This window comes from Psammomys obesus, unplaced genomic scaffold, assembly GCF_907164565.1.
Source record: "Psammomys obesus unplaced genomic scaffold, mPsaObe1.curated_primary_1811, whole genome shotgun sequence".
In the NCBI taxonomy this organism is placed as follows: Eukaryota; Metazoa; Chordata; class Mammalia; order Rodentia; family Muridae; genus Psammomys; species Psammomys obesus.
In genome coordinates, this window is record NW_026585689.1 from 11,109,648 (window position 1) to 11,127,685 (window position 18,038).

At 38.9% G+C, this 18,038-nt stretch overlaps 1 protein-coding gene across 1 annotated transcript; it reads right to left on the minus strand.

Moving 5' to 3' along the window:
* Nucleotides 1-3,519: 3,519 nt before the first annotated feature.
* On the minus strand, nucleotides 3,520-16,639 carry LOC129666188 (transmembrane protein 45A-like). The gene is made up of 6 exons (XM_055593246.1): nucleotides 16,595-16,639; nucleotides 16,245-16,437; nucleotides 15,006-15,212; nucleotides 12,097-12,284; nucleotides 4,868-5,013; nucleotides 3,520-3,644 (listed from the first exon to the last, which is right to left on the minus strand). Exons 1-6 carry the CDS (start codon nucleotides 16,637-16,639, stop codon nucleotides 3,551-3,553), a joined length of 873 nt encoding a protein of 290 aa, XP_055449221.1. The 3' UTR covers nucleotides 3,520-3,550.
* Between the last annotated feature and the right edge of the window lie 1,399 nt (nucleotides 16,640-18,038).

The following is an 18,038-nucleotide window of genomic DNA, read 5'->3' on the forward strand; positions in this document are numbered from 1 at the left end:
TAAGTCATCAATGTGGGCATCAGTTGTCATAAATCATTTAGTGCCATTCTTTTACAATCAAAGATGATAAAATTGTCAGATAAAATTCTATGGGAAAAAAATAACCTCTAATTCTGAGCTGCTATAAATACCCAAGGGCATAATCACATTCCACCACCCTCATCATTATGAAAGCAAACACAGTGTGCTCTCTCTTTATGAGTACAAAGACAATAAAACAAAAGAAAAATATTTAAAAAATGAAGAAAGTCGCACATACAATTGAAAGCCATGCTTTTTTACAAATTATGTATGTGAAAGTGGTATGTAAGATGCTTCTGGGATAGTAAATTTAACCTTGAAATGGTATTATAGTGAGCTAATTCATCATAAGTGGCACTATAAGGTCTAAAAAGAGAAGGTCAATCAATGGCCAGAGCCTTGCTGAAGAAGTGAGAGCTACCTCAGACTCTCTGGGTGAGGGCAATCAAATAAGCTGAGACTGTTGCGGTGTCAGTGTCTTCCAATGTGAAGGCAAAGAGGGCGTGAGAATCTGCATGTAAATGTACCCTGAAGGTCTAGAACAGTAAAGTGAGAAGCAGTGGTGAAATTCTGAAAAAGCAGAGTTCCTGTCAGGCAGCTAACCATGAAATAAGATAATTCTTCTATGATAATCATGGAAAATACTTTCTGAATTTATATGAGTTTTCCACTAAGTTTTCAGTATGCTTTTGTTCAGTGATCATTTTTATTTAGTTAGTTTCTTTTCCTTCAAATGGTAAGATAGAAAAACAAAAATAAAAAATAATATCCATAGAAAAATAATAAAATCTGTTTGGTGGCTCCTCAGAAAATTAAAAATAGCTCTACCTCAAGACCCAGCTCTACCACTCTTGGGCATATACCCAAAAGATGCTCCACCATACCACAAGAACAATTGCTCGGCTATGTTCATAGAAGATTTATTCAATAGAGCCAGAAACTAGAAACCACCCAAATATCCCACAACCAAAGAATGTATAAAGAAAATGTAGTGCACTTACAATGGAATCCTATTTGGGGAAAAAAGGGGGGTACATCATAAAATTTGCAGGAAAATAGATGGAACTAAAACTATCATTCTGATGAGGTAACCCTTTGTTGATGATACTCTCTTTTTTCCATTGTATGGTTTTGGCTTCTTTGTCAAAACTCAAGTATCTGTAGGAGTGTGGGTTTATTTCTGGGTCTTCTATTCGATTGAATTGATACACCATTCTATTTCTATGCCAGTACCATTCAGTTTTTATTACTATTGCTCTGTAATACAGCTTGAGATCAGGGATGGAGATACCTCCAGTCTATCTGCTGTTGTACAGAATCGTTTTGGCAATTCTAGTTTTTTTTTTTTTTCCATATGAAGTTGAGAATTTTTCTTTCAAGGTCTGTAAAAAATTGTGTTGGTATTTTGATGGGAATTGCATTGACTCTGTAGATTGCATTTGGCAGGATGGCCATTTTCATTATGTTAATCCTACTAATCTTTGAGCACAGGCGATCTTTCAATCTTCTGATATCTCCTTCAATTTCTTTCTTCAGGAACAACTCAGACACAAAAAGAACATGCATGGTATGTATCACTTATAAGTGGATATCAGCCATAATGTATAGGCAAACCATGCTACATTTCACAGACCCAAAGGACAAGGAGGGCCCAAGAAAGAATGCTTGAATCATACTTAAAAGGAGAAATAAATAAATAGACATCTGAGGTAGTTGGAGAGATGGAACTGGGGGTAGAGGGTATGCAGAGGGAAATGGGAGGTAGGAGGGAGAGAATAAGTATAGGAAGAGTAGGGGAGAGAGGACTAGGAGAGAGAATGGAAAACAGGGAGTGGGGGAGGAAACATCTCTAGAACATGCCAGAGACCCATGATGGGGAGGAGAGGCCCCAATGTGTTCATGGTGGTGACCCTAGCAGAGACTCCTAGCAGTGGGAGACATAGAGCCAGAAGCAGCCAGGCAGGACTCCCAGTCTATGGATAATGAACCCAATCAACTCACAAAACTTTTTATTTAAAATTTGAAGCAGAGACTGAGGAAATGGCCAGCCAATGACTAACCCAAATTGAGATTCATCCCATGGGGTGAACCAATTCTTGACACTATCAATGATGTTCTCCTATGCTTTCAGACGGGAGGCTAGCTTGACTATCCTCCGATAGGCTCCACCCAGTAGATGATTGAAACAAATGCAGAGACCCACAGCCAAACATTAGATGGAGCTCTGAGAGTATTGATGGAGATTTGGTGGAAGATTTAAGGAATCTGAAAGGCACAAGAACTCCACAAGAAGACCAACAGAGTCAACCAATCTGGGCTCTTGGGAACTCACAGAGATTGAAACATCAACCAAGGAGCATGCATGGGCTAAACCTAGGCCCCCTACACACATGTAGCAGATGTGCAGCTTGGTGTTCTTGCAGCCCCTAGCAACCTAGGCCCCCTAACAACTAGAGTAGGGACTGTTCCAGACTCAGTTGCTTGGCTGTGAACCCCATTCCCCTAACTATACCACCTTGCCGGGAGAGGATGTTCCTAGTCCTGCAATAACTTGATGTGCCAGGGTGGGTTGGTACCTATTGGGGGGGGGGGGGAGGCTACCCCATTCTTGGAGAAGAAGGAAGGGGATTACGAGGGAGGGTGTATACGAGGGGACTCAGGGGGAAAGAAAGAGGGGTGTGATTGTAATGTAAAGTGAAATTTTAAAATAAAAAGAGGGAAAAAGTATAAATAACAAGCCCAAGCTCAATCAGGGCTGCCCACTTCATAAGTGTTCATGGACTACAGCTATACCACTCTTGACTTCTCAGTCGCCTCTGTCATAAATTAGTATGAACCCTATCTTTGGAGTGTTTATAGCTCTCTCAATGCAATAAATTTTGTATTGGGCCTAATTTTGCTGTCTTTAGCTGTGGTAAATCTTTGTTTGCTTGCTTATTTGTTTGTTTGTGTTCCAATCAGCCTACTATCAAATTCTTTTGTTGGCCAACCAAGAGTATGAAGAACCCTGGATCTAATGACATTCTTAGACAGAACCAATTGCTGTTCTAAAAACTCGCTGGCATGCATCTTGCTTGTGTTCAGAGATTAAATGTTCTTCCCTGAGAAAATATAAAGAACATCTGATAAGCCACCAAATAACAAACCAAGGAAACCAAAGTACTATTCCACCAAAGTGTACCCTGGGGAAACCGGTGAGTTTATTGGTCTTATTTACAGATTATGGGTGCGGACTTCCACACAGGGACCACACCAGAAAAATCTTTACCCTATATGGATGATGGCTACTAGTATGTCAAGAGAGGTCTTTCATGTGTTAACCCTTCACATGCTTTAATGGGGTAGGTATACGGTGGCGTTCAGTGCTGTGGTAGTTTTCTCTCACAAATACTGCCACAGTCTTCTTACCCAGTCTCATAGCTTTGTAAAGTATACACACTGGGGAACATCCCTATTACTCCTTAGAAAGTTCAGGATGACTTCTGGTGAACTTTTCCTCTTGGAGAATTAAAGTAATTGGGCACAAAAATCACATATCATCTTCTGGTTCTTCTTGCTGTTCGTGATATTTTAGAAGTTGAACGTCTGAGAGGCAGGACTTGCTAAGCCTCCACTTAACGAGCCTGAAAGAAAAAGAGTACCAACTCTGGTTAGATGATCCTTAAAATTAAACCTTAAAGCAATTTGAATCTAGAATGAAAGACACTCCAGATTATTTGTAAAACTGTGAATATAACCCCAAAAGGAAAATAATTTCTAATTATTTTTGAGCTATTTAAAACTTGTGTAGATTAAACTAAGGTATAAGTATGCAGATAAAATGGGGGCTTTCAAATTTATTTCATCAGAACATAATTTCAATAATTTCTAATACAAAAAGAAAAGCCTATAATCTGTGGCAAACCCAGATGAAAATGACATTAGTGGAATTTCTCCATTTAGACCAATACATCTTCTTATATTACAAGAAATTGCCTTTTCCTCCAAAGAAAGACACACATAGTATATACTCACTTATAAGTGAGTACTAGACCTATAAGATAGAATAAACATATTAAAATCTGTACACCTAAAGAAGATAAATAAGAAAGAGGCCCCGGGGTAAGATGATCAATCCTCACTTAGAAAGACAAATGGGGTGGACATTGGAAGTAGGAGAAAACACATAACAGGACAGGAGCCTGCCACAGAGGGTAATCTGAAAGACTAGTAGTGTATCAAAGCAGCTGCTGAACTCATAACCAAACCTCGGGCAGAGTGCAGGGAATCATATGAAAGAAGGGGGAATTAGTATGACCTAGAGGGGACAGGAGCTCCACAAGGACCAAATATATCTGGGCACGGGGGTCTTTTTTGAGACTGTTTCTCCAACCAAGGACCATATATAGATATAACCTAGAACCCCTGCTCTGATGTAGCCCATGCTAGCTTAGTATCCAAGTGGGTTCTCTAGTAAGTGGAACAAGGACTATTAGTGATATGAACTCAATGGCTGGCTCTTTGACCTCCCCACCACGAGGGAGAAGCATCCTTGCTATGTCACAGGGGAGGACATTGCAGCCAGTCCTGAAAATACCTGATAAGCTAGGGTCAGATGGAAGGAGAGGAGGATGTCCCCTACCAGTGGACTTGGAAAGGGGCTGGGAGGAGATGAGAGAGGGAAGGTGGGATTGGGAGGAAATGAGGGAGGAAGCTACGGCTGGGATACAAAGTAAATAACCTATAATTAATATAAAAAATAGAAATTATATTAAAAAAGAAAATGCATTCATAAAAAGGATTTGAATCTTAAGATTAACTCAGTTGAGTCTTGATCATACCCGATGAATGCAAGTCATTAACTTACCAGGTAATAAGAACGAAATTAATTCCAATGATGACATAGGTCACTGCATAATAAAAACCAAAGTACACGGCAAGAAGTGATACATTACTGTGATCTTCCAGGTCCCATGCATGAGCTCTATCTTTGGGAAACAGGATAAAAGCAAGCTGTGTTTTAAAACAAAACAAAAACAAAAATGACAAGTGAAAAATGAGACACAGTTATTCAAAGTGCTTGTAATTAGATGATTGCCAGTGTCAGAGACCAGCACAGATAAATGATATTTCTGTACCTATTTTAGTAATATAGACAATATTTATTTAGTCATATTTCTAAACTATCTCAAAGGACTGTTGATCCTTAAAATTGCCATTCTTATTAATCTCCTGATTGGATCAGTTCCAAGGCTCAGGGAACTTCTCCGAAGAGGGGATAGAAGGAATACAAGAGCCAGTAGATACAGAAGAATGTTGTTCAGTGATGTTTTCTGAATAGGACATGGCTGTGCCACTCAGACACTCAAGGAAGATGTGGTTATATGTCTAGAAACAGCCACAAAATAAAGCCAAGAAGCATTCTGGTATAAATGGATGAGGTTCTCTTCACATCCTGACTTCTCCCAAGGAGCTACTGAGAGTTGATAGCTATTGGAGAGGGGAGAGTCATTCTCTTTAGAGGGTATGGCCACTGGTAGATTCCTCATTTGTAGTGAATGATCCCACACAGTATACATGTGGGAATCGCTAATTTGACTTAGGCTTCAACAAAGAGAAGATGGAAAGTTGGTAGAGAGATGGGTTGGCAAGTTATTTAGAGGATGAAAAATAAAATGGGAGAATTATATGATGAATTATAGAATCATCATTCATTGTATGCATAAATGAAATTCTCATGTATAGAGAAAATTGTTCTGTAATATGCAAATTGTCAATAAACACAAGGAAGAGGAGCAACATCATTGCTAGTCAGAGAAAAGTAAATCGAACTGGCAGTGGGGTACCTGCTACTCACTAGAAAGGCAATCATAATAGTAAATAGAAAATAGTAAATATTGGTGAGGGTGCAAAGCAATTGGAATCCATAAACCTGTAAAATGAAACTGTTAAGATGGAAACAGATTGACAGTTTCTCAAAAAGTAAGATTTTGAATGACCATATGACCTGGCATTCTACTACTTAGGAATGCCTCTGTGTTCAAACGACAAGGTGCAAATAAATGTTCATGGCAGCACGATGACTAGCCAAAGATAAAAAAAGAAAAATATTAATATAGTCAATAATGTAAATGAAACTTGAAAATATGTTGAGTGAAAATGAGCACAAAGAGTAGGTTATGTGTTGTCCTTTTTGATATAAAATATCTATAATAGGTGGGGTTAGAAAATATATTAGTGGTTGGAAAAGCCTGAGAGACAAAACAAAGGCTAAAAACTGCTAATTGGGTATAGGGTTTTCTTTGTGGTGATAAGAATGTTTGGGGGATCATTAGAGGTAGTAACGTATGACATTAAGAATAAATGCTGCTGAATTCTATCCTTGAAAAATGTACGTTATATGAACTTTATCCCAATAAAAATGATAGATGATAGATCAACTGATTTCAGATCCCTAGAGAAAAATGAAATATAGAAATCTTGATAACACCATAGTTAATTATACAAATGCTAGGGTAAGCTGGCCGTGCATCCATTTCAATGCCTTCAAGTTCCTTTCAATTACCTCTTTTGAATGTATTATATATCTCTTTAATTATGTTTTCTTCATTTCACAAATAATGAAATTTTACAAAAAAAATATGTAATTGGCCTGTGTAGTCTAAAGCCTTAATTTAATTTCTCCCTTAAATTTCAGATAGTCTTAGTCGGTAGAAACTAAGATTTCTTTTTTGCTTTAATCAGGTGGTCCCCATGTATAGATTCCCTTTAATAGGAATGAGAACTACAACTTTTATTTCATATATATGATCATATTTTGGGTATATGCCTATATATATATATAGGAGTGGTATAGCTGGATCTTGAGGTAGCACTATTCCTAATTTCCTGAGAAAGCACCAGATAGATTTCCAAAGTGGTTGTACCAGTTTACATTCCCACCAGCAATGGAGGAGGACTCCCCTTTCTCCACATCGTCTCCAGCATGTGCTATCACTTTAGTTTTTTATCTTAGCTATTCTGATAGGTGTAAGGTGAAATCTCAGGGTTGCTTTGATTTGTATCTCTCTAGTGATTAAGGATGTTGAGCATTTCTGTAAGTGTTTTTCTGCCATTCAATATTCTTCTATTGAGAACTTTCTTTTCAGTCTGTATCCCATTTTTTAATTGGATTACCTGATTTGATGCTGTATAAATTCTTGAGTTCTCTATATATTCTGGATATTAGCCCTCTGTCAGATAAAGGGTTGGTGAAGATCCTTTCCCAGTCTGTAGGCTGTTGTTTTGTTCGTATATATGATCAAGTGATACACACCATATGCAAACCAGTTTATCTTTATGTATGCATAATCACTTTGAAATAATCTTTAGTCTTAAAAAAAAATAGCCTCATAAAGGAGGTTTCATTATCCCTCCTGTTATAAGGCTGGAACTCGAAATGTCAATAATTTTGATAAAGGTAAAAACTTCTGAATGACCCAGACAGTACTCCAGAGCAGAAGTGCCTGGCTTTTGCTACTACAGTCTCTCTCAGCATATAGTCTCTCTTTATTGGTCAATATGGAAGGATGGTGGACTGAACAACTGGGTTAGCATGAGTCATCTCAGCAGTTTGAACAATCACAGCCAAGAAGGAAGTTTGTCCCATGAAGACATGTTAATTTCTTATGCCTAAAACACATATTTTCTATTCAGTTGACCATGATACTGTTCTTCCCGTCACCTGAAAATGCTTTCTTGTAACTCATGTGAAACATAAACACTTGAAAGAGCATGAACAAACCAGCAGACTGTTTCCTGAGCCCTATTGTCAGGGCCAACGCTATATCTGCCTGCCAAGAAATCCTGCCTGCATCAGAAACATCAAACCAACATAAGGGACAACCAGATCGCTAAAGGCCAGAGCAAAACCACAATCAACAACAGTCAGGGCACCACCAAGACCCTAGTTACCCTAATATAGCAAACACTGGAAATCTTAACAGAGCTGAAGAACAAGAAGATGAGCTTAAATCAAAACTTATAAAAATGGTATCTTTAAAGAGGAAATGAAATACTTTAAAGGAATACAGAAAAATAGAATCAAACAGGTGAAGGAAATGAAAAAAAAACTGTTTTAGACATGAAGATAGAAATAGAGCAATAAAAGGAAACACAAACTGAGGGAATCTTGGAGGTAGAAATCCTAAGAAAGAAAACAGAAATTACAGACACAAGCATCACCAACAGAATACAAGAAATGAAAGAAAGAATCTCAGGTGTCAGATATGACTAAAGAAATTGATACATTGGTCACAGAAAATACTAAATCCAAAAAGTGACTGACACAAAACATCCAAGAAATCTGTGACACCATGAAAAGAACAAATATAAGAATAATAAGAATAGAAGAAAGAGAAGATTCCCTTCTCAAAGGCCCAGAAAATATTTTCAACAAAATAATAGAAAAAAAATTTTCCCAATTTAAAGAGATGACTAAAAGTATACAAGACCTACGGAACACCTAATTGATTATACCAGAAAAGAAAATCTTCCTATCGCATAATAATCAAAACACTAAATACATAGAACAAAGAATATTAAAAGTTCGAAAGGGAAAAGGCCAAATAACGTATAAAGGCAGATATCAGAATTACACTCAACTTCTCAACAACACTCTAAAAGCCAGGAAAGCCTGAAGAGATGTCTTACAGGAGGCTCTAAGGGAACACAGATGTCAGCTCAGATTACAACACCCAGCATAACTTTTAATCACCATAAATGGAGAAAACAAGATACTCCATGAAAAAAAAATGTAAACAGTATCTATCCACAAATCCAGCCCTACAGAAGATCCTAGAAAGAAAACTCCAACCTAAGGAGGATAACTACACCCATGAAAACATGAGAAAAAAAGTACCTTTACACCAGCAAAACCAAAAGAAGGAAAACACACACACACATACACATACACTACCACCACCAACATCAATGTAACAGGAATTTAACAGTTATTGGCCATTAATCTCTCAATACTGATGGACTCAATTTCCCAATTAAAAAGTAACAGGCTAACAGAAAGAATGGGTGTGAAACAGAATCCATCTACCTCCTGTATACAAAAAAAGCATACCTCATCAAAAGAGATACATATTACCTCATAATAAAGGGCTGGATAAAGGTATTCTAAGCAAATGGACCCAAGAAGCAAGCTGGAGTAGCCAATCTAATATCTAATAAAATAGACTTTCAACCAAAATTAATCAAAAGAGATGGGGAAGGACATTTCTTCATCAATATGACATCTCAATTCTAAACATCTGACACAAATATAAGAGCACCCACATCTGTAAAAGAAACATGACTAAAGCTTAAATCACACATTGAAACCCATACACTAAAGTGGGAGACTCTAACACTCCACTCTCACCAAAGGACAGGGTATCAAGAACGAATCTAAACAGAGAAATAATGAAACTTACAGATGTTCTGAATCAAGTAGACTGAACAAATATCTAGAGAACATTTCACCAAAACACAAAAGAATATACCTTCTTCTCAGCACCTCACAGAACTGTCTCCAAAATTGACCATATAATCACAAAACAAGTCTCAACAGAAACAAGAAAACTGAAATAACACCTTGCCTCTTATCAGACCACCATGGATTAAAGCTGGCCTTCAACAGCATCAGAAGCAACAGAAAACCTACAAATTCATGAAAACTGAACAAATCTCTACTCAACGGCAGCTGGGTCAGGAAAGAAAGAAAGAAATAGACGACTTTCTAGAATTTGGGGAAAACAAAGGCACAACATACCCAAACTTATGGGACACAATGAAAGCAGTGCTAACAGGAAAAACAAAAACATGTTCACATATCATAAAACAAAATGTCCACAACAGGGTGACCCTAGCTGAGACTCCCATCAGCAGGGATATGGAGCCTGATGTGGCTACCTCCTAGAGCCAGGCATGACTTTCAATAGAGGGAGAGGACACCAACACACCCTCAAACCATTTGACCCAAAATTTTCCCTGCCTATAAGATGTGCAGAGATAAATATAGAGCAGAAATGGAAGAAATAGCCAACCAATGACGGGCCCAACTTGACACCAACGCCATGGGAAAAAGCCAACCACTGGCACTATTAAAAATACTCTGCTATGCTTGCAGACAAGGGCCTAGCATAACTGTCTTCTAAGAGGCTTCATCCAGCAGCTGATGGAAACAGATGCGGAGACCCACAGTAAAACATTAGGTGGTGCTTGGAGAGTCTTGTGGAAGAGATGGGGGAAGAACTGAGGGAGCTGGAGGGGGCAAAGACACAACAAGAAGACCTACAGAGTAAACTAACCTGGGCCCATGGGGGCTCACAGAGACTGAACCACCAACTAAGAAAAGCATGCATGAGCTGGACCTAGACCCCCTACCCATATGTAGCAGATGTGCAACTTGGTCTTCATGTGAGTCCCCTAACAATGGGAGTAGGGGCTGTCTCTGCCTTTGTTGCCTGCCTTTGGATCTCTTCCCCCGGCTGGGCTGCCTTGTCTGGCCTCAGTGGAAGAGAATGCTACAACATGATGGGCCAGGACAGGTTGGTACCCCTTTGGGGCCTCCCTTTCTCTGAGGAAAAGGAAAAGAGAGGAGAGGTTTGAGGATGGGAATGGGAGAACAGGGAAGAGGGGCTGAAATCAGGATGTCAAGTGAATAAATAAACTAATGGAAAGAAAAGAATATCTACCTCTTGGTCTCTACTCATCCAGGATTTTTCCTTGTGTTCCCTTAATATTCTACATGTGGTGGCATTGTCTCCACTAATATGGATGCATGTCTGTCAGCTAAGTTTATATGAAAAACAATTAGAAAAGAATTGCCTAGTTCCATTATTGTAAAAGCCTTGCAACATAACTTAATCTTCTTGAATCTTGCTACTAATAGGGTAGAGATGATAATACCTAACTGCTAATTGTCATAAACAGAAAGAAATGTGTTCATAAGAATCTAGTAAACGATAAACTTGGCATATACCTGTAAGCCCAGCAAAGAGATCCTGAGGCCTTGGATTTTAGGATTCAGAGTTCAAGGCCAACCTGTGACACCTAGTAGAACAATCTCTCAAAAAATGTTTTTTCAACATTGGAGGAAGGAGAAAACAGGGATCAGGATAGGAGCCTACCAAAGAGGGCCTCTGAAAGGCTCTACCCTGCAGGGTATCGAGGCATATGCTGAGACTCATAGCCAAACTTTGGGCAGAGTTCAGGGAATCGTATGAAAGAAGTGGGAGATAGTAAGACCTGGAGAGGACAGGAGCTCCACAAGGACAGCAACAGATCCAAAAAGTCTGGGCACAGGGGTCTTTTCTGAAACTGATATTCTAGCCAAGGACCACTCATGGAGATGGCCTGGAACCCCTGCACGGAGGTAGCCTAGGCAGTTCAGTGTCCAAGTGGCCTCCATAATAATGGGGACAGGGACTGTCTCTGACATGAACTGATTGGCCTGACCACCTCACCCCGAAGGGGAAGCAGCCTTACCAGGCCACAGAAGAAGACAATGCAGCTACTCCTGATGAGACCTGATAGACTTGAATCAGAGGGAAGGGGTGGAGGACCTCCCTTATCAGAGGACTGGGAAAGGGACAGGGGTGGGGAAGAGGGAGGGTGCTACAGGGAGATACAAAGTGAATAAACTGTACTTAATAAAAATAATTTAAAAAAGAATTTTTTTTCATTAAAATAGCAAAATATTCTTGTTTTGCAATTAAAAAAAAAACAGGCTCTGCACTTTCCTGCCTTTCTTATATTTCTGGAGTTAGGCCATAAGCTCTTAGCATCAAGAACAGATAATGACTAATGTCATCAACTTAGAGTTTCTACATAGTGGATAGTCAGATGTGTGACAACAGGCACATCCTACCTCCTTCTCAGCTGCTCTTCCACAGTTCCCACCAGAAACCCTGCGTCCCTTAACAACATAACCGCTTAAAGACCGACAGTTTCACTGTAGGGAGCATGTCATAGGAACATCTATTGGAAGTCTGTTGGAAACTACCTCTTTAAGTAGGAGGAGAGGCCGCGCGTACAGACAGGATAGAGCTGGAAAACTCAACTCACCTGAAGAAACCACATCCCCTGTAGCATCATAAGACTTGACCTCATGAGCTCCAGAGCCACATTGTTCTCTGTGGAGAGGAATTCTAGAAAGGCAACCAGTCCTGCCAAAAGTCCAGCAAAGCTCACTAGTTGATGCGCAAAGCTCTCCACCAACATCCGGCCATGATTGTGGTTGAAGAAAATGAAAGCTAATAGGGTAGAAAAAAAAAAAAGTTGTATTTGTTTTTCAAATAAAAAATTCAACATTTTTCTCTTACACCTTCCTTCCTTTTCTATATACATAATTTCACACACCAATACAGCTGATTAAAAGAAGAGGTCCCAATCTCAGGAAAGACTCCTGTGCCCAGACTTTTTGGTTACCCAGGACCATGCATGGAAATAACCTAGAACCCCGGCACAGATGTAGCCCATGGCAATTCAGTGTCCAGGTGGGTTCTTAGTCATAGGAATAGGGACTGTCTCTGACATGAACTCAGTGGCTGGCTCTTTGTTCACCTCCCCCTGAGGCGGGAACAGCCTGACCAGGCCACAGAAAAAGCAGAAAGTCCTGATGAAACCTGATAGTCTAGGGTCAGAGGGAAGGGGAGGAAGACCTCCACTATCAGTGGACTGGGGAAGGGGCAAAGGAGGAGAAGAGAGAGAGTGGGTGGGATTGGGAGGGAACAAGGAAGGGGCTACAGCTGGGATAAAAAGTGAATAAACTGTAATTAATAAAAAAATTAAAAATGAAAAAAGAGGTCCCCACTGAGTCTCCCAGCAATGCAGTTTGATGATTTTTTTTTTTCAGTTATCACTGCCTATTTAGAATGGAATTCTTGAAATTCAACCTTCCCTTTCCTTCTCCAACCTTTATTTTCTTTCCTAACATAAAATTTTCAACTAACTGATTTTTAAAAGCATTATTATGCAAGCTGATAAATAACAAACATGGCAGGGCAGGGAGCTACAATTCGTATGAATATGCAGTTGAGTAAGTTGAAGCCAAAGCCTTGCCTTATGGGCGTCCATGTCCTAAACGAACAAGGGAACACATCATAAAGCACATCTCAGTAAGAGTGGCAATACTATCTGCAAGTAGCCTCCAAGTGCATTGTCTTCTTACATAAGCATACTCCAATTTCACCTTAAACTTGTCATTAAGCTAGACGACAAGAATGTTCATTAAGACATGGAACCAGGCTATTAGTTATCTCAATTCATTCTTTTTTTTTTTTTTTTTTCTGGCCTTGGTCCTCAAGGAGCAACAGGCAGGAACCATTTTCTTCAGACAGGAGGAGAGCAGCCTCCTAGCCACTTGTAGCATTCAGAGTTCCATAACCAATCTACTACCTCACCTCTTCATTAGAGAGCTTTCCTTACCCACCAAAGCAATTTTAGAAGACACGTGAACAAAACAGATGATTTCTTTTTCACTACTCTCTCAAAATTAGGACTTCCAATGCTAATGTGATTGAATTTTGCAGACTTTGTGCATACTGGCATTATACATACAAATTTTGTACATATATAGTTTTACTATTGTATTGGTGATTTAAAAGCTAGTTGTCAGGTGACAGAATATATTAACAGCTAGCTACCCATTTAAGGATTCATGTTTTCATTACTCTGGGCTTTTTATAATTAAATTTTTCTTTTTTATTACAGTTTATTCACTTTGTACCCCAGCTGTAGCCTCCTTCCTTTATTCCCTCCCAATCCCACCTCCTCTCCCTCATCTCTTCCCATGCCTCTCTCCAAGTCCACTGATAGGGGAGGTCCTCCTCCCCTTCCATCTGACTCTAGCTTATCAGGTCTCATCAGGACTGACTGCATTGTCCTCTTCTGTGGCCTGGTAAAGCTGCTCCTCCCTCAGGGTTGGGGGTGGTCAAAGAGCCAGCCACTAAGTTCATGTCAGATACAGTCCCTGTTCCCATTACTAGGGAACCCACTTGGATACTGAGCTGCCATGTGCTACATCTGAGCAGGGGGGGTTCTATGTTACATCCATGAATGGTCTTTGGTTGGAGTATCAGTTTCAGAAAAGACCCCTGTGTCCAGATTTTTTGGTTCTGTTGCTGTCCTTGTAGAGCTCCTGTCCTCTCCAGGTCTTACTATCTCTCCCTTCTTTCATAAGATTCCTTGCAGTCTGCCCAAAGTTTGGTTATGAGTCTCAGCATCTGCTTTCAAACACTGCTGGGTAGAGTCTTTCAGAGGCCTTCTGTGGTAGGCACCTGTCCTGTTTTTCTGTTTTCTTCTTCTTCCAATGTCTGTCCCATTTGTCTCTCTGAGTGAGGATTGATCATCTTACCCAGAGTCCTCCTTCTTGCTTAGCTTCTTTAGGTGTACAGATTTTAGTTAGTTTATTCTATATTATATGTCTAGTATCCACTTATAAGTGAATATCATTACTCTAGGTTTAATTTTCATTGTTAAAAATATAAAAAAGATAATTGCTAATAAATAAGGTTCTTTCAGGACAGATGCAAAACACTAATAACATCAAATGGTTGTTATCTGCCCAATGTTACAGAATGAACAGTAAAAAAGAAAACTCTTCAGCATCCTATAGAGGATACCCAAATTTTTTGTTGTTGTTGCTTTTCTTTTCTTTCTTCTCTTTCTTTCTTCCTTTCTTTTTTGAGACAGGGTTTCTCTGTAGACTTGGCTATCCTGTCACCAAAATCCCTGATCAAACTCACAGAAATCTGCCTGCTTCTGCTTCTCTGAGTGCTGGGATTAAGGGCATGTTGCCACCATGCCTGACTCCAAATATTGTAATATGGCCCAGATACTTTGTCTTGTCAATCAATACTGCACTAAGAAAGTAAAGGTATTTTATTATACAGGGTTACTGTTACCCAGATGCTTAACATTAGAGACAAGCACAGGAAAAAGGGGGAGAGAAACCACAACCCCGACATACTTACCCTCCACAAAGAAGGCATTTGACAACATTAACTTGACCAAAGAGACTGGAAGTGAACTAATGGTGAAACATAAGATCTTGGTCACACCTAGCAATGCAAAGAAGGTGTACATGACGACATGATGCCAGTGCAGGATTTTAATCAGCCGGTATTCTTTATCTGAATACTGACCTCCATTTTTAAGCACAGAAAACAGTCCAATTATTCCTGTAGGAAAATCATACCACAGTTTTAGAAACCTTCTACATATTTGACCTAAAATATACATGCAGGAAGATATGACCATTATTTATTTCAATCTACTGTCCTCTTCAAACATCACTTCTTCTCCAGGTGGTTCCCTAACAGCTTCGTAGGAACACTTTAGACTTTCTTTTCGTTGTTGTGGTTGGTTGGTTAGTTAGCTGTTTGGTTTGTTTCAAGCCAGGGTTTTTCTTGTGTAGCCCTGGATGTCCTGTAACTCTGTTCTCTATACCAGGCTGGCATTGAACTCAAAGATATCTGCCTGCCTCTGCCTCGCTAGGAACAGAATTAAAGTAATGTGCCACCATTGCCCAGCCACTTTAGACTTTAAGGTTCAAATGCTCACCGAGATGACCATATTTAGTATAAACAAATGCTGAAGTGTCTATTCCAACCTAATGTCTGAGGTTTATGAGACTGTTATATAGAGGTTGACTGTTCATTTCCCAACTATTAGTCCTTTTGGGAGCCACTAGGTAAAGGATTGCCCTTAGTTCCTGAGTTCAAAACAAAAATTAAGATTTACTTTCCTCTAGCTAATGATAAACAAGATCCCCAGTTAATATGGTGTATGGTACAATCAGTTGCACAAGCACTTGAACTTCCTCAGAGATGCTGGCTTACTTACCAACATATTTAAGTTTGTAGATAAGTTCTTCTCTTTGGAAACAGTATGAGTTATATCAAAGACCTCTTTTCATGAATAAAACACACACACACAAAAAAAAAACTTAATGGAAAAACTAGAGAGAGGGCTACAGCTGGGATACAAAGTGAATAAATTGTAATAAAAATTTTTAAAAGAAATAGGCCTTTGTATAAACCTGAAATACCAACTTCTAAACAAGTTACATTATATAGAAATTCTAATTAGAAAATTTAGTAAATATTTAATAAAACATTCAGCTTTGGAGTTCCTTGGTTTTATAAAGAAAAAAATTTTGTGCACATAAAAACACCAAAATGGAGAAAATAAAACACAGTAAGCCAGCTCACCTGTTAGTACCATGCCAATAATCACAATTCCCTCCAAAATTTCTGCTCGAGTGAAAAAATTTTTGGTAATAAGGAAGGAAGCTCTCTTTTGATGTTTACAAACAAACTTCAGAATACTCTTCATACTCCACCAAAAAGCCACAATAAAGAATAGGAGTCCAGGAAGGGCATGACCTGGGAAATCCCCACTGACCTTCAAAGATACAAATATACAGGTAATAGACATTTCATTTCTAAAATATCACCATATCATTTCAAATCCCCAAACAGCAGATTATCTTCTTATGGCTATTAGCACATAATATATCATATTATAGTCTCAACTATGTAAATAAAAAATTAAAACTCACTTTTGACACGATAATGCACAGTGTGAAAAGAGGTTTTAATGCCATCTCTGGCCCATCTTGCAAAGCATACCCATGGATAAGAGATTAGTATTCCATTTGCAATTGAGGTATGAGTTTACAGGAATTTAATGAATCCCCCAGATCTCACAACTATTAAGCAAACTTTTGTTGGTTTTAACATCAGGATTTTGTTAAGAGACAGTATTCACTTCATCAACACTTGCTTTTTAAGAGTAAATGAAAGTAATATGAAACCTTGAAACTGCTCTAAACAAGCAGTTGTTTAGAGTTTGAAATGATACAAAGTTGCCTATGAACTTCTCCCATATATATGATTTCCAAGTATCAAGGACCAAGTGTGTGAGACTATTAGCATTCATTAAACATTGGTGTGTTCTTCCACAGTTTCTCAGCCACTCCTGCAGGTGGACTGGAACCATGGTTTTAGTTCTGGCCAGCTGACTAGGGAAGGAACTGCCACATGTCACTTCCAGGCTGAGTCACGGAAGTCTGCATGATTCCCTCAGCACTCTCTGTCGCATTGACAACTTTGGCCTGATTGCAACACGGAGGATTAGAAACATACTGCCTCAGAGTTCCAAAGGAAAATGGCCTTGAAGAGTGTGATTGTCTTTTCATTTTGTGTATCAACCTTTGTTCAAATATACTGTGCCATCAGTAGAACAGTGATGACACATTCTAGAATCATTCTATGGGTTTAACATTAGGTTAGAGCTAAGCACAATTATGAAAGAGGACTTCAGAATATCCTCTGGTCAGAAAAGTAGGCTCCCTCAGTTCAGGGCAGACCCCCGTGGGTTATTCCTCTGAGATTTAAAGGGAAACTCTGGGGGGAAAAAGCGTGAAGTTGACCCAAATACTGCCAGTATCATATCTGCAATAAAGATCCCATATTCTCCTTTCAGTGTACCCATAAATCACACAAACCATCTAAGTTTCAGATTCAGTTTGTCTCACAGTACTGAGGATAGGTTCTCATCCTAACTCTGAGGAATGGCTGGGCCCTGTCTTTTGGCTTCTCTAAGCACTACTTCTTAATAAATATAATATGAGTATAAGTTGGCATCATTTCTTTCCCAAATGATTTGACAGGTAGTGGAATAGTTGAGGGTCCACACAGCCTACAGCACTGCAATTCTGTTTATAATACATGCTCTAGAAATGTGTTACATATGTCTTCTTCTCGTGCGTATACGTAAAAAAAAAATGACATTGCTACACCGAGTGTTGAAAATAAAACCACAATCTTAATATTCACCAATAGATAAATCAATGAATAATACACTCTAACATGTACACAAAGTTTTATTTGATAATTATGAAAAAACTGCAATTAACATTCATGTGCAGGCTCTAGTATGACCAGAATTTATTTAAGTAAATAAGTATATTTTCCAATATGTATTGATTCTTAATTTTAAGT

Coding starts and splice junctions, on each gene's coding strand:
- LOC129666188 (XM_055593246.1), bottom strand. CDS start 16,639: ATGGCATTAAAACCTCTTTTCACACTGTGCATTATCGTGTCAAAA. Junction 16,438..16,594: donor TGTGCATTATCGTGTCAAAA/GTGAGTTTTAAT, acceptor GTATCTTTGAAG/GTCAGTGGGGATTTCCCAGG. Junction 3,645..4,867: donor AATTTCGTTCTTATTACCTG/GTAAGTTAATGA, acceptor TTTTTCTTTCAG/GCTCGTTAAGTGGAGGCTTA.